At 60.2% G+C, this 15723-nt stretch overlaps 2 protein-coding genes across 9 annotated transcripts; one reads left to right on the top strand and one right to left on the bottom strand.

Annotated features, from left to right (window-relative positions):
* The first annotated feature begins 683 nt into the window (after positions 1–683).
* On the top strand, positions 684–5055 carry SPATA2L (spermatogenesis associated 2 like). 2 transcript variants are annotated; one of them, XM_027617115.2, is made up of 3 exons: positions 684–783; positions 1106–1409; positions 3208–5055. In XM_027617115.2, exons 2-3 carry the CDS (start codon positions 1107–1109, stop codon positions 4144–4146), a joined length of 1242 nt encoding a protein of 413 aa, XP_027472916.1. In that variant the 5' UTR covers positions 684–783; position 1106; the 3' UTR covers positions 4147–5055. The 2 variants fall into 2 exon arrangements, with proteins under 2 accessions (XP_027472916.1, XP_027472917.1); XM_027617116.2 differs by having other exon boundaries at positions 741–829.
* A 192-nt stretch (positions 5056–5247) lies between these two features.
* CDK10 (cyclin dependent kinase 10) lies at positions 5248–14319 on the bottom strand. Of its 7 annotated transcripts, XM_027617120.2 has the most exons (14): positions 13331–13616; positions 12751–12803; positions 10943–11015; positions 10199–10270; positions 9303–9405; positions 9051–9132; positions 8898–8965; positions 8108–8160; positions 7876–7945; positions 7231–7290; positions 6761–6884; positions 6537–6676; positions 6186–6238; positions 5249–5898 (listed from the first exon to the last, which is right to left on the bottom strand). In XM_027617120.2, the coding sequence occupies exons 4-14, from the start codon at positions 10215–10217 to the stop codon at positions 5801–5803; spliced, it is 870 nt and encodes a 289-aa protein (XP_027472921.1). In that variant the 5' UTR covers positions 10218–10270; positions 10943–11015; positions 12751–12803; positions 13331–13616; the 3' UTR covers positions 5249–5800. The 7 variants fall into 7 exon arrangements, with proteins under 7 accessions (XP_027472919.1, XP_027472921.1, XP_027472924.1 ...); XM_027617118.2 differs by lacking the exons at positions 12751–12803; positions 13331–13616 and adding an exon at positions 13813–14041 and having other exon boundaries at positions 5248–5898; XM_027617123.2 differs by lacking the exons at positions 12751–12803; positions 13331–13616 and adding an exon at positions 14063–14319.
* Between the last annotated feature and the right edge of the window lie 1404 nt (positions 14320–15723).

The following is a 15723-nucleotide window of genomic DNA, read 5'->3' on the forward strand; positions in this document are numbered from 1 at the left end:
TGCCAGGTGAAGGCTCTTATTAAGAGAAAAATCTTTCCCCAGGCAGGTCCCATCTCAACAAAGTGGTCTGGAGAGGTGAGGGGCCCAGAAATCAAGGGGCAGAGCCTGCTCAGGGAGGAAGGTCTACAGAGGACCTTCCTTGCATTGAGCTGGGGCCCCAAGGGCTAAATCTCTCCCATCCCTCCTCCGCCCAAGTGGCTTTAGCGCACGGGTCAGGCGCCCGGAAACGAGGCTGGCTTAGTTAGGGAGGGGCCTTCACCCCACCTCCGGGACCCCCAGATGCTGCTCTCAGGGACCAGGAAGCTGAGCCCACAGAAAGACTGAGGCCGCCCCACCCACCTGAGGCTGCTGTTCAACCACGCAGAAAGGCACCTCCCTGGGCTCACGGTGAGCTCTGGGCCCGGGTCGGGGCGCACTAGGAGCACCCGCTTCCGCCGCGGCGGGCGCTGCCGGGGCCTAGCTCAGAGGAAGGGGCTGCTCGCACGCACCGTTCCTCGTGCGCCCGCCCTGCGCCCGCCCTGCGCCCGCCCAGGATCCGCCGCGAGCCGCCGGGGTGTCGCGGGTAGGCAGAAGATCGGAGGCAGGTGCTCAGCCGGGAGGCACAAGGCCCCGCCCCCAGCCCGGCCCCACCCGGGTGAACCGAGGGGGCGGTGCCCGGCGCAAGCCCCGCCCCGAGCGTCACGGCCGAGGCCAGTGGGCAGAGCCGCTGGCGGCGGAAGAGCGCGGCTGCGGGACGGGTCCGAGCGGAGAGGTGGCCAATTGGGCCCCGCTGGGGACCGACAGGTAGAGCGGTCCCTCGCGGGGCCCACAGCACGAGCTGGTGGGCGAGGTGGGGGTCTGTCTTCGGCGGGGGGGACACAGCTGGCGGGGCGGGTCTCCAGGGAAGCGGGATGCTGTAGATACTGGGGGCCGCTCAGCTGGCGAGGTCGCCGGGCTGTAGGGGGACATGTGGACACTGGGGGAGGCTCGGGGGGGGGCGCACAGCCGGCGGGGACCGGGTCACCAGGCCGGAGGGAGATCTGTGGACGCTGGGTGGGGGCTCGGGGGGCCGCACAGCCGGCGGGGAGGGATCTCTGGTTCCTGACACCGTACCCCCGCCCGCCAGAATGGGCAGCAGCTCGCTGTCCGAGGACTACCGCCTGTGCCTGGAGCGTGAGCTGCGGCGTGGCCGCGCGGGCGTGTGCGGGGACCCATCGCTGCGCGCGGTGCTGTGGCAGATCCTGGTGGAAGACTTCGACTTGCACGGGGCGCTGCAGGACGACGCGCTGGCGCTGCTCACCGACGGCCTGTGGGGCCGCGCCGACCTGGCCCCCGCGCTGCGCGGCCTGGCCCGCGCCTTCGAGCTGCTGGAGCTGGCGGCTGTGCACCTGTACCTGCTGCCCTGGAGGAAGGAGTTCTCCACCATCAAGGTAGGGCGCTGGGCCGAGGGGGTGCCCCCGCTCAGGCTGCTGGGTACCGTGGGGCAGAGAGTACCATTGAACAAGGGATTTCATGTGTCTTCAGAGCCGGGTGGCCCTCCAGGGCTCAGAGGGGATTTGGGGCGCTTTGGGGCAGCTCTTGGCCAAGGTGTCCCCCGCCCCCCGCCACACACACTCCCAGGGCAGAGGCCACCCACCCTGGGTGCCTGCCTCCTGGGGAGATCCTTGCTCCTCAAAGCTTGAATCACTGCCCTCCCCCAAAGTGGCCTCACAGCCCCGGTAGCACAGAAATTCTAGGACAGGTGCATGGGAGGGACTTGAGGTTCCATGGTCACCCTAATCCTTCCGTGATCCCATTTATAGAAGAGGAGGTTGGGTGGGTGTACCCCTGTGAAGTGGGAAGGGGCTGGAGGCCCTGCATACTCTGGGGTCTGCACTGATCGCCCCTGTGGGTGAGCTGCTGGCCTGCAGGAGGGGGCAGGCCTACTTGGCCCTCAAAGCTAATTTGGAAGAGTAGGAAGGTGCTGATGTCATTGGGCACGTGGGCGAGTCCACCTCCACTGGTTGCCATGACAGCAGCAGCCTCTCTCTCTCTCTCTCTCTCTCTCTCTCTCTCTCTCTCCCCCCCCCCCCCCTTTCCCTCTCCCTCTCACCCCACCCTCCTCTCCTCCACTCCCCTTTCTCTCTCAAGAGGTGAGCTCTGGAGCCTATTGCTTCATGGGGACACCTGCTGGTCAGAGGTTCTAAGACATTTTAATTCAGAGAACAGGGCGGGAGGCACCCTCAAGCGCCAGCCCCATGGGAAGCCAAGAACGGAGCAGACAGGCCTGCCCTTGAGGTGCTTCTGGGCTTCAGTGTTGGGCAGACCTGGTTGGGATCTGGTTCTGCTTCCTCTTGGGCTGTGTGGCTTTGTGCAAGTTGCCTAATCTCTCTGAATCCATGTCCTCATCGGTGGAACAGACCCAAGAATAGTGCAGTCCAAGGTCTGTTGTGAGGGGTGAAGCCAAAACCCTGAATACAGTGCCCGCCCACGGCAGCGCTCCGTCTGTGGGCGGGATACTGACAGGATCCCAGAGCTCTGGGATTTTAGAACTGGGAGAGACACAGCACCATCATTCTGAAGCTCTTCCAGTTCCTCACAGGACTGCAGCCTAGAAAACACTTTCCCATCTAGCACTCCCGGGCTCTCAGCCCAGATGCACGTTAGAGCCTCTGAAAAATACAGATGTTTCATCTATGTGGTGGAACGCTACACAGTTGGAAAAAATGAATGGCTAAGCCTCTGTCCCAATGGGGAAAGCTCTCCAGAACAGGACGTGGGAAGGTGGAGTTCAGAACAGCCTGTCAGGAGAGCAGATAAGCACCCCTGTTTGTGTTTGCTGACCAAATCTCAGCAAAGCCCCAGGGGGGACAGGAGGTGGAGACCCCAAGGGAAGTGAGTTTTTTTTTTAAGATTTTGAGAGTGAGCGAGGGAGCAGGCGGGGGGTGGGGAGGGGAGACAGAAGCAGACTCCCCACCGAGCAGGGAGCCCGATGTAGGACTCCAAAGGGGACCTGAGCTCAACTGACTGTGCCACCCCGCTGCCACAAAGTGCGATTTCCTGACGTGGGGGCTCGTTATTTTGTTCTGCCCCAGCCATGGAGATGGGTGTGCCAGGGTGGGTCGGAGCGTGTGGCTGAGCAGCCCCTCTGAAGGGAGTGCCAGCACAGCCTGGTTCTGGGGGGAGGCCAGGGCCCAGAGGAGATCGAGCGTGGGTCAGGCTGCTGCTGACCAGGATCCTCCTCTGCAGACCTTTTCAGGGGGCTATGTGCACGTGCTGAAGGGCGCCCTCTCGGAGGACCTCCTCCTCCAGAGCTTCCAGAAGATGGGTTACGTGCCCAGGGACAACCACCGCCTCATGATGGCTGCCCCACCACCCGCCTGCCAACTGGTGCAAGTGGCCCTGGGCTGCTTCGCCCTCCGGCTGGAGTGTGAGATCCTGGGCGAGGTGCTGGCGCAGCTGGGCACCAGCGTGCTGCCAGCCGAGGAGCTGCTGCAGGCTCGGCGGGCCAGCGCAGACGTGGCCTCCTGCGTGGCCTGGCTGCAGCAGCGGCTGGCCCGGGAAGAGGAGCCGCCGCCTCTGCCCCCCCGGGGCTCCCCAACAGTCTACCAGACCCCGCTGGACCTCTACCGGGACCTGCAGGAGGACGAAGGCTCAGAGGAGGCCAGCCTGTACGGTGGGCCCTCGCCGGGCCCCGACTCCCCGCCCCCAGAGCTGGCCTGCCGACCGCTGCTCTGGGAACAGAGCGCCAAACTGTGGGGGGCCAGGGGTGCGGCCTGGGAGCCCCTAGAGGAGGCTGAGGTGCTGCCCCAGGCCAGCAGCCCACCCTATGGGGCCCTGGAGGAGGAGCGGGAGCGCGAGCCCGCGGCCTTCTCCTTCCTGACCCTGCGGAGAGAGCTGCTGAGTCAGCCTGGAGACTCGGCTGCCCCCAGAGCCCCAGGGAGCCCCGGGCAGGCCAGCCCCCAGACCCCCGGCTACCAGGCACACAGCTGCCTAGCTCCTGGGGCCCTGCCCGCCCTCTGCTGTGATACCTGTCACCAGCTGCACGCGCCCCACTGTGCCGCCCTGCCCACCTGCCGAGCTGGCCACGCGCTTCGCCCGCTGCTCAGCGAGGGCCAGCGGCGCCTGTGGCTGCAGCGTGCACAGCTGGACACCCTGCTCTATGACGGACCCGGGGCCCAGCCTTAGGCCCAGCCAGGCCCTGGGTCAGGGCCTTCCCGAGGCCGTTTCTGTGGTGCTTCTCTGGGCCTCAGCACTCCTCGGGCCTAAGCCCCCAGCCACTCTGCGCCCGGGGGACTCCTGGGTACAGCGAGGTGGGGCATCGGGCTTCACAAGGCAGGAGGTGGGGTCCTTCCTTCCATGGGAGGCTCCTGCATTGGCCTGGCCGCCTCCCTACCCCCCGCACCCAGCATCCAGGCCCGTGTCCAAACGTGCTGGGTGGAGGAGTCTCACCACCAAGCCTATGCCCAACGAAGGGTCCTCTCCCTTCGCTTTCGCTCCTTGCCCCATCGCATTGTAGGGCCCACCACTCAGGCCGTGGACCTGAGCCCTACAGTTGTCCTTCAGAACACTGCTTCCCTCCAAGTGTCCAGGGGAGAGTCTCTTCACAGGGGTGTCCCTGGGGGCCACTGAGCAGCACCGTGACTAGTCTGGGGGCTCTGCCAGGTACATGGCTGACCTAGCCCCTTGCCTAGAGGAGTCATAAGCCAGCGCTGAATGAGCTGAGGGCTGGCTCGAGACCAGCTGGGCCGGGAAGTGTGGTCCCCAGGTGGAGAAGAAAGGACCTGATCTCAGAGCAGAGTGAGGAGGCTCCCCAGACGCCCAGAGCATAGGCGGCAGGAGGAAGGACACAGGCAGCTAGTGGGGCCTGGATAGGCTGTGTCACTCCCCTCGTGGGTAGAGTGTGGGGCTTCTGAGCAGTCAGCACCCCACGAGCCACCCTGCTATTGGCTTTCTGCTGCATGGGCTCTGGAAGGCAGGGCGGGAGGCCGTGCAGGCTTCGCACCTGAGAATGCTCCCTGAGTCCAGTGGTAAGGGTGTGGCCGAGCTCTTGAGCAGCCGCCTGCTAAGGCAGACTCTCAAGGCCAAGGCAGGCAGGCAGGCAGAGGCCCCGCCCCTGGGAAGTACTCAGCCACAGGATTAGAGGGGACGGGCGCCTGTCTTCTGTGCTGGCCCCTCCTCACCGGGCGCTCCGCCCCCGTGTCTACCCCACCTCTCCTCCCTGGCACTCGGAGAACCACCCTCATGTCCCATGAATCAGAATATTAAAGTTCATTAAAGGACACTGAACCTGCTCATACCTGTTAGAAAACCTTTTATCTCTCGGACTCATGCCCCTTCCCCTCTGGGCCTCAGTGTGGGGCAGGACGACAGTCCATCAGGTGGGACGCGACCCACAGCCGACCTCTCCTTCCCATTCTGAGTGTGTCAGCCCTGCCGGTTGGGGGGGGCACGCACCACGGCCTCTCCCTGCCCTGTACAGACCCTGGTGATCAGGAGGGGGCACAAGCAACCATGTGGGGTCTACGCATCCCAAGCCAGCAACACCCCCTGAACTGGGCCCAGCAAGCGTTTCCTCCAGGGAAGGGAGGGTCCCGAGCTTTTACCAGCCGAGGGCGTGGCAACGTGTGCTGAATGAGGTCCTGCCCCTTCAGGGTACACCCACCCTGCATCATCCCCACGTCCACTCTCTGCTCTTCTGGGGAAGGGGTGTGATCAGCCAGAGCAGCGGGTCGGTCTCCGCGGGAGGAGGAGCTGGGTCCCAGCAGCACTGTGAGCCTCAACTGCAGAGTCCTCATTCCATTGCTGTCCATCGTAGACGTGCCAGCCCGGCGGGGGGCTGTCAGGGTTTACAGCGCTTGCCCTGGCCCTCAGACGTGGCTGGGATGGCCCGCTTGTTGCGGTGGTGGGGGAAGGTGGGCATGAGCTCCGGCTCACAGGCTGCGGGGAGGAGTACCTTTGCGTCTGAGAACCTCACTGTGCATCCGTGTTGGGCCCAGGGGTCGCGTCTCCCTCTGCCCCCCTCAGACAACAGTCTGTGTGGCCAACGAGCACCCACGTGGGCTTCAGCATGCAGCCCCTGCTCCACCCGGAAAGGCCTGTGCCAGGAGCCCACCCCACCACCCCCAGGGGCTCGAGGAGCTGTGGGAGGCCGTGCCCCGACACCCCCACCCTGGACAGAAAAGGCCACAAGACAAGCGCCCTGCGGGGCTCGGTGGGAGACTCACGCAGGGGCTTCTCCTTGAAGTACGAGCTCTCCAGGCCATCTCTGGCCGTTGCCCTGGACAGGAGGCCTCCGTGTTAACAGGATGGAGGCTGCTTTCCCGCACACCCACCCAGCTCCCCAGCCTCTGGTTCAAATTTCCTGACAGCAAAAGGCAAGTGGCCAGCAGGGGGTCTGGGGCCCAAAAACAGATGGGAAACTCAGAGTGGGCTCCATGACCTGGGTGGGCAGGGACCACCCACACTGGGAGCCTGGGCCTCCGCATCTGTCTGGGGAGGGGGGCATCTCTGCGGCAGCATGGCCCGAGTTCTGAAAACCCCCTTTCGAGGGCTCGGGTTTGAGGCCAGGTCAGCACCTTTTCTTGGGGTCATACATGAAGAGGAAGTTCAGCAGGCGCAGGCCAGCCTCCGAGAGCCACGGGAACTTGTGTTTGAGGTTGTTGTATGGCTGCTTCCTCAGGCTGTACTGACCCACCAGAGGCAGCCTGGAGAAGCCCTGCAGGGAGGAGGAGTTGAGCACGGGGGCTGGCCTGGGCAGGGGGCAGAGGGGGGCGGATGAGGGCAGAGGCCGGGCACTCACTGGCCAGATGTTCTCACTGGGCGTCCCCAGCAGCTGCACAATCAGGTCCACCTGGTGGATCTCGGATGTGCCGGGGAGAAGGGGCTTGTGGGCCAGCAGCTCGGCCAGGATGCAGCCCATGGCCCTGCAGAGGAGAGCAGGCCTTACCTCACGCACCTGCCCCCCGCTGCCACACACCTCTGCTGAGGCTAAGTGCCGGGGTCAGGATGGGGTGGAGCTTGGGAGGAGATCAGGATGGGACGTGACCCCGTCCCAGATGGCCTCTCTGGGTGGCCACGAGGGCAGGGCCTTTCTTCTGTGGAAGCTATGTCCTCATGCTTCCTCTTAGGGATCCCAGGCTTCGGCCCTCCCCCTCCCCCTGGGGGCTGGGAGGCTGACAAAGACCCCAGCCCTGCTCCTGCCCCTGCGTGCCCCCATGGGACCCACCCCAGCCCTTCCCCCAGGCCCCAGGAGCCGCATTCATTTCTCACCACATGTCGATGCTGGTGGTCTGCGTGGTGGTTCCCAAAAGCAGTTCGGGGGCTCGGTACCTACAAACACAGGTACTCCCCCTCGTACGCTGCAGTGAAGCCTGGGCCTCCACCAGCCTTCCTGACAGCCTGAGGCAGCCCAGGCTCCAGACTGCCAAGCCCAACTCAGACCACCTTGTCCTCCCGGCCCACAATCGTGGGTGATGCACATAGTAACACCAACTTTGCGGGGTGGCTCCTAGGAGTCTGCCTTCAGCCCAGTCTACAGACACGGCTGGCTGACGCATGGCAGAAGACCTACGATTTCCTATCATCAACCACAGCCCTGCTCTGCTGCTTCTTAAAAACGTGTGTGAGAAAAACTACAGAAAGCTAAATAAACCTGCCCCACCCCACAGACAGAAGTCTGTGAAGCGACCTCTCCTTCCTGAGAGGGCTCAGAACCAAGCAGGGCAGTTCCCCCCCGCCGTGCTGTCCTCCAGCCCCCCGACAGCCCTGCTGTCTCAGGAAGCTGTCCTAGACCCCCACCCTCTAGGAGTGTGTGTGGCCCTCTGTAGCTTCAAGACCCTCAGGGTCCTTCTGCTGCTTCAGCATGATCAACCCCCACACTTCCTCCACCAGGCACACTCATCCTGAGTGACTCACCAGAGTGTGACCACCTTGGGGGTCATGGGTTTCACTGGGATGCCATAGGCCCGGGCCAGGCCGAAATCCGCTGTGACAAAGGCAGAAAGGCAATGTGTCACCCAGCAGGGGCTAAGAAGCTGCCGTGTGCGAACCAGCTCTTAGCCTCCAGGGAGCTGGCAGGCACTGACCTGCTCCCCCGCCCCCAGGGGCACTCAGAGACACCTGCCAAGCGCCGGCACCCAGCACCCACCTGTCTTCACACAGCCCTTATCGGTCATGAGCAAGTTGGACACCTTCAGGTCCCTGGGACAGAAAGGGAACATCGGTGATTCCCAGGACGTGAGCCCCACGGGGCAACTAGGTTGTCACCGTCACAGGCAGACTCAGAACGCTTTCCTACACATCCCCTGTTGGAACTTTTTTTTTTTTTAAGATTTTATTTATTTATTTGACAGAGAGAGACACAGTGAGAGAGGGAACACAAGCAGGGGGAGTGGGAGAGGGAGAAGCAGGCTTCCCGTGGAGCAGGGAGCCCGATGCGGGGCTCGATCCCAGGACCCTGGGATCATGACCTGAGCCAAAGGCGGACACTTAACCACTGAGCCACCCAGGTGCCCCTTGTTGGAACTTTTTAAACACAGCAAAGGGTAGGCAGCTGAGTGTACCAGTTCTCAGTACCTTTCTCAGGCCTAACACCCAGTCTTGTGCCCATTCCCCACCCAGGGCTGTACCAGCTGCCCCAAGACACGAGAAGCCGCTGCTTTGCACAGTCCTGCCCTGAGCCTGGAAGGTCCCCCACTTTCCTTGTGTCTGTGATGAGACTGCAGGACTTCTCAGAGCTTTGTCAGCTCCAAAGCAGGTGCTGTGGGGCCTGGATCCTGCCCCAAGGAACAGTTAGAGAACTGCATGGAGGCCAGGTCAGTTCTTCTCTAGGGGTTAGGACTGGCAGTCACCCTTCCCATGTGTCACGAACCTGCACTCCAGACAAATGTCCTCCAGGATCATGCCATCCCCACCTCCCCACTTGGGGCCCCTCCTACCTGTGGATGATGAAGTTCTGGTGCAAATACTGAAGGCCTCGGAGCACTTGCAGCACAATGCACTTGACCTACGCAAAGGGCAGGATGCATCAGTTAAATGTGCCACACAAGGACCTGGGACGGTGCCTCACTCCAGGCCCCCCAGCCTCACACCTGGGCCTCAGAGAAGGGTGTTGGCATGTTCTCCAGAAGGCTGGCCAGATCTTGTTCACAATAACCCATCACCAGAAAGATGCTGGAAGGAAAAGGGGAAGACACAGGGCACCTCCCACGTCCTCCCAGGTAGGCCAAAGGATTCTCCTGGGGTTGCAGGAGGGATGAACTCCATTTGGGGGGAGCACAGGGAGGGGGTTAGGAAAGGCAGGCTCAGCAGGGCCCAGTGCAGACGACCAGCAGACTGCATACCTCTCCAGGTGGTTCCCCACAACCACTTCCTTTAGCTCCACGATATTCGGATGGCGAAGGCGAAGGAGCAGTGTGATCTCTCGAAGGCTGCTGATGGGGACCCCTGCAGCCAGACAGCCTCCTCAGTGAGCCCCACCCCTACCCCTGCAGGGCTCTGCCCACAACCTCAGGGAGAATCAAGGTCACCTAAACATGCACCTTTTTTTTTCTTTAAAGATTTTATTTATTTATTTGACAGAGAGAGAGAGAGAGAGAGAGAGAGAGAGAGAGAGAGGGAGGGAGAGAGATCACAAGTAGGCAGAGCGGCAGGCAGAGGGAGACGGAGAAGCAGACTCTCTGCTGAGCACAGAGCCCGCTGCGGGACTCGATCCCAGGACGCTGGGATTATGACCTGAACCAAAGGCAGACGCTTAACTGACTGAGCCACTCAGGCGCCCCCTGAACATGCACCTTTAACTCTTCCTTCATTCAATGATGCAAGGCAGCAACTCTCTGTATGGACCACTGTATAGGACAGGGGGTCCACAGTGAGCACAGCAAGGCCCTGCCTCCACAGGCAGCCAGGGAGGGGCTGGGGGGTAGAAACCAGGGGTGTGTGGAGCACAGGGGCTACCAGCCTGCTGTTAGGCAGGGAGGGCTGGGTGGAGGGTGACGGCTGGGCTGAGACAGAAGAGAGGGCAGTACCAGACAGAGGAAGAAGGTGAACGGCATGGGGTTCAGGGGACCTAAGGCCTAGAGGAGAGGGGTGAGGGCGAGGGGCTGGGAAGGACAGGACAGGCAGCCCCCCAGAGACAGGTCCGCTGTAACCCTCATGAAGATGCTCTCAGCACGAGGGCTTCGGGCCGGAGGAAGCCTCAGAGCACTGGCCCCTTTCTGCCCCTCCCACGTGAGCTCACCATCCTTCTCCTTGTCCATCCGCACCTTCTTCAGGGCAACAACCTCATCCGTCTGCGTGTCCCGGGCCCGGTCTGGAATGAAGACTCACCCGTGATGGAGTCTGACTTAATCCTGCATCACACACCCTTGTGCCGTACCGGGGCCTCGTTCTGAACTCTGGGGGTCCCTCTCTCTTCTTCTTTAATTGGATGCCCAGTGACACTGGGCCCCAGCTGTGCCAGCAGCACCCCCAGCCCCACTAGACACATGCTCTCTGGGGAGTCCTCTCGACTGAGCTGGGTACAGGGTGCTAGTTGCACCAAGCTCCCTCTAAGTTTTCCTCCTTAGAGTCAGGATGCAGGTCATCGCTTTGCCTTCTGTTTACTACGTTCTAGCAACAAATAAGATACTTTATCTAGAAAAAAAAAAAACCCTCATTTTGCGCAAAGGAGGCTCTTCAAGGCACTAGTGTGCGAAGCTTCCAAACCCTTCTCAGTCTCATGCACACCACTGTCACAGCTGCCACCGCTGAAGCCCCGGCTGCTTTTGGAAGTTCTAGGTTCTGCTGTAACAGCTCCCTCCGCTTGTAACCACACTGGCAATCTGATGCTTACACCGATGGTAATTACACCACGGATTAGAGTTCACTTGTGTAACTTCTGCCCTGGTTATAAAGCTGTGGGTGCTTCCCTCCTTCCAGCCCTGACACAGCTACTTGCTGGGACAGTCCCCCACGCCCGAGGGCTTCCATCTCGGCCACTCACACACAATGCCATAGGTGCCTTCCCCGATACGGTTCAGCTTCTCAAATTCCTTCACGCTCCGACACCGTCCCAGCTGAAAGGCAGAGGTGCTGGTAGTGCAGGGCTTGGGCAGCTAATGGAACAACTAAAGATAGATACTTCACGCTTAATTTGTACAAAGGCGCTCACTCACGTTGTGTTCGCCAAACAAGGATAACCACACACTCGGGCTTTCAGGTGAGAAAAGAGGGATGATGCTACTGGATCACAGACACTCTGAACACGGTATCGCAGACAGCCTGTTCCCATCCAAGCCCATGGTCCAGATGTATGCTGTCCCCAAACGATAACCACTGGCCACGTATGGTTAACATTACGGTAAAATTTCACTTCCTCAGCTGCCACGTGTGTCATGCTCCGTGTGGCTCATGGTAACCATACCGGATGAATCAGAAAGCCACCTTTTTTTTTTCTAAGTAGGCTCCACGCCCAACATAAGACTTGAACTCACAACCCCAAGATCAAGAGTCCATAGGAAGAAACATTTTCACCCTCACAAGAAGACTACCGAGCAGTACCAGTCTAGATTATGCTCTGGAGATGGACAACGCTTCTACCAAACACAGTGGAAATGCTTCTGTGGCAGAGACTGACTCCAACATCCACACAGTATTTCCTCCTTTGAGTAGGAAACACTGCCCAGTGGCACGTGGCTACCCAGCTGGTATTTCCCACAGTTGTATTTTGCAGCTAGGTATGTCTATTTGACTAAATTTTGGCCAATGGGATGTGAGCAGAAAGGACAAGGGCTTCAAGGAAGGGACTTCCCCAGGGGCGCCTGGGTGGCTCAGTCGTTAAGCATCTGCCTTCAGCTCAGGTCATGATCCCAGGGTCCTGGGATCGAGCCCCGCATCGGGCTCCCTGTTCCGTGGGAAGCCTGCTTCTCCCTCTCCCACTCCCCCTGCTCGTGTTCCCTCTCCCACTGTGTCTCTCTCTCTCTCTCAAATAAATAAAATCTTTTTTTTTAAAGATTTTATTTATTTATTTGAGAGAGAGACAGAATGAGAGATAGAAAGCACGAGAGGGAAGAGGGTCAGAGGGAGAAGCAGGCTCCCCGCTGAGCAGGGAGCCCGATGTGGGACTCGATCCCGGGACTCCAGGACCATGACCTGAGCCGAAGGCAGTCGCTTAACCAACTGAGCCACCCAGGCGCCCTCAAATAAATAAAATCTTAAAAAAAAAAGGGGGGGGGAAGGGACTTCCTGATCAAAGAAAGTTGGTTGCCGCCCACTCTTTTTGCCTCTGAAGCAGGGTGGGATTTGGGTGAGGTGCAGGTAGATCTACAAGACAGATAACTTGAGTTTACGGCCCCACTTTGCGGAAAATAGCTGCCTCTCTCCGAAATGTTAGGGGAGTGAAAATTAAGAGAGAATTTTGAGCCGGCTCTACGCCCAGCACAGAGCCCAACATGGAGCTCCCTCTCACAACACTGAGATCATGACCTGAGCTGAAATCAAGAGTTGGATACTTGGGGCTCCTGGGTGGCTCAGTTGGTTAAGCATCTGCCTTCGATTCAGACCATGATCTCAGGGTCCCGGGATCGAGTCCCACACTGGGCTCCCTGCTCAGCGGGGAGCCTGCTTCTCCCTCTCCATCTGTCCCTCCCCCTGTTCATGCTCTCTCTCTCTAATAAATAAATAAAATCTTAAAAAAAAAAAAAGCATTGGATGCTTAACTGACCGAGCCACCCAGGCTTCCCTCAAGTTCTGTACTTGAGCCACTGTATTTTGGGGTTCCAGTCGAAGCAGAGAGCCTGTACCCTAACATACCTTCACAATGCAGGACGTCTGCAGATGGACTGAATGAGCATGTCTCCTTGGGTCTAGGAAACACATGCAGCAAGGTTCAGATTCTAACAGCCTCTCCCTGGCCTTGCTGCCTCCCATCTTTTCCTCCGTCTGCCTCCATCTCCTTCCTTCCTACCACTCGGGGAACCAGGTCAGAATCGCCTGGACTGAGCCCGTCCATGGTCTTGCCTCAGCCTGCTCTCCCAGTTCTTCCTCACATTCTCTCTCCAGGGGGAACTCCTGGCGCGGCCTATGCATACTGTTTCTCATCTCTGAGCCATTGCTCCTGACATCCTGGGTTGGCATGCCCGGCCTCCTTGTCTCTGCATATGTCAAAATCTAGTCCAGCAGGGATTTCTTCTACAGAAATTTCCCCCCAGCTGAGCACAGTTCTTCCTCTGAAGCCCCGACACGTTCACAGCCTGCAGCACCGGCTCGTGGGTGCTCCGCTGGGCGTCGGAGCTCCCCTGTGAGGTTTCCCGTCGCGCACTGCAGTACCGGGAACGCAGGGAGCACCTGCTGTGTATCTGGGGGATGGCCACCGTGCCTTCAGGATCCTTACCGGCCTCTCAGGGCACCGGTTCCAACGCAAGCCAGCCACCGGAGTTCAAACAATCACTCCACACCCCAAGCTTCGCTCTCCCCATCTTTGGACTACACGACGCTGACACGCGCAGAGCAAGACGCAAACGCAAGCTGCCGGCTCTCGGGCGGGGCGCCGCCGGGCCCACTCAAAGCCCCGCGGGAGAGCACGCCGGCAGTCTCCCCACGGGGAAATTCCCTAGAGCCCGGGGCCTGCTCTTGCAGAGGCTGCAGGCTGCTGGACGGCGCTCGGCCCCCCGGCGCTCGGCCCCCCGGCGCTCGGCCCCCCGGCGCTCGGCCCCGCAGGACCACCGCCGGCTTCCGCGCCGGCCGCCAGGCACCCTGGGACTGTCGTGCCCGCCCGCGTCGGAAACCTCAACGCTCTAGCACGACACGAAGGGGCGCCAGAGCGTTCCAGTCCCGCCCGACTGCCGGCAAGCTACCCCGGGCCCCCCGTCGCACCCTGTGTTCCGGAGGCACCGTGAAGAAGCCGTCCTTACGGATACACTTCAGACGGATCTGCTCCGACTCCGAGTCCGGGTCCCCCATGCCGAGCGCAGGCCGCTCAGCGGCCGTGTACGCAGGCGCAGACGAGGTTCTTCCGCGCAGGCGCTTTTCTCCCTTAGCGACGGTGGCCCGGGGAGCCTCGCGACGACGCCGGGAGGGCCTCAGGGCCTGCCACCCCCGCGCACCACCGACGCTCGGGCCTTACTTTAGTTCTAGGCGCGGGCACCCGAGACGGCTGGGGTGCCGAGGGACGGCCGCCGGCGGAGGAGGCCGAGGTCTGAGGGGCGGGGCGCCCCCCTGGAGCTCGCGCGGGCGGCGCTGGAGCCAGGCGGGGGCGGGGAGCAGGGCGGGCGTCCGAAAGGTGCGCGGAGAGCGGCTGGGAGGCCGCGCTCCGGGCGTCTGCGGGCGGAGCGCCCGTCGGGCTCGGGCCTCCGGACGTCCCGTCCCCGCTGCGGGCTGGCGGACGAGGTGAGTGAGGGGGCGGCGCGGCAGTGACGCTGGAGGCAGGGCGGTGATGGCGGGGGCGGGGCGCAGCGGGCTACAGCGGGGGGCCCGGAGGGGCCGCTGTGAAGGAGCTGGGCAGGCGGAGGTGGTAACTGTGGCGTTAATCGTAACTCAGTAAAAGTCAGTGTTTTAATGTAAACCGATTGTCGTAGTCACTTCATTTCGGTCCTTTTTCAATTCGTTCATAAGCTTCTAGGTAATAATGAAATTAGAATTAGTATAGTTTTTACATTATTGTTGGGGATTCTCAGGACGGGTAGGAGGAGGGCAATTTCTAGGTCAAATAATAGAAATGTCATGGCTACTAGAAATTACGGGGAAGGTAGTCGCGCTAACCCAGTGGAGGCAGATCCCCATTTGTATGGGCTTGATTTTTCGGTACACATAGTTGTGAGTCAGGATGGCTAAGTAACTGTATTGAGTGAATACAAGTAATGATGCTGATAATGTGCTCCTAATCAACGCCAAAATGAAATTATTTTGGGGGTTATACTGAAACTGATTGGAAGTCGGTTGTACTATTTCATACTGAAAGAATATGATTCTCCTCAATAGATAGAGACATAAAGACCAAGTGTAAAGCCTGCTGACCTTTTAGGAACCAAGGAAACCAACACATACTGTGTTGCCAGACTAAAAGTCTCAGACCAGACAGGGCAGGGCGTTCTCTCCAGCCACTCTGGAGGAGAGTGGAGCCTCACGCATGAGCTGCTGAGGAGGGTGGAATGCCAGCAGGGGTCCCCTGAAAGCCAGGAAGATAGGAAGTTGTCATCTCAACTCCCCTCCTCCCGCAGTAGCTCTGACAAGGCCACTGCCAAAGTTCTCAGTGCCATGTCTGGCCCCTGCCCCAATTCCACATTCTTCTCTGGATCCTTTAATACTCTGCGTCAAGTTACAGTCAGGGTAGGAGTCCTTGCCCCCCCTCCCCCCCGGGTGACTTTGTACTTTACTGTTCTGGGATTTTGATGCGTTGAAACTGAGTCCTCAGAGTCCAGCCTTCTTCCAAGTGTGGGGGACATCTCATTCGCTATAATTGTCAAGTACTTACACCACACTTCAGAAGTGGACGGGAAGGACTTTAACTGCCCACCAAGAAAGAGAGATGCCACCGGCCACTGGTTCGTCGCCCTGCATAGCCAGTTACAACAGAGGTATACCAATTCACTTACTACCACGAAGTTCAGTCTCTGAGCCAGAGTCACTGTTGCCTTCTGCCAAGCTGCCAGCAGCTCTGGGGAAGGGAAGACCAAGGTGGTCACTGGGGGAACCTCATTTACTGAAGGGGTAACTGCAGCTTCCCACAGGGCAGGATGGCCCTTCTGCCATCATCGCTGAGACTCAGAGCACAGTGAATAATGCCAG

The sequence above is a fragment of the Zalophus californianus genome, chromosome 17, assembly GCF_009762305.2.
Source record: "Zalophus californianus isolate mZalCal1 chromosome 17, mZalCal1.pri.v2, whole genome shotgun sequence".
Lineage (NCBI taxonomy): Eukaryota > Metazoa > Chordata > Mammalia > Carnivora > Otariidae > Zalophus > Zalophus californianus.

Bases quoted from the DNA above. Each gene is read 5' to 3' on its own strand.
- SPATA2L (XM_027617115.2), top strand. From the start codon at position 1,107: ATGGGCAGCAGCTCGCTGTCCGAGGACTACCGCCTGTGCCTGGAGCGT. The intron at 1,410-3,207 runs GTAGGGCGCTGG...CCTCCTCTGCAG, and splicing joins AGGAGTTCTCCACCATCAAG to ACCTTTTCAGGGGGCTATGT.
- CDK10 (XM_027617117.2), bottom strand. From the start codon at position 12,867: ATGGGAGGCAGCAAGGCCAGGGAGAGGCTGTTAGAATCTGAACCTTGC. The intron at 9,406-10,198 runs GTGAGCTCACGT...GTCTGGCTGCAG, and splicing joins GATGGACAAGGAGAAGGATG to GGGTCCCCATCAGCAGCCTT. The intron at 6,885-7,230 runs GTGAGAAATGAA...TCTCCTCTGCAG, and splicing joins ACCACCAGCATCGACATGTG to GGCCATGGGCTGCATCCTGG.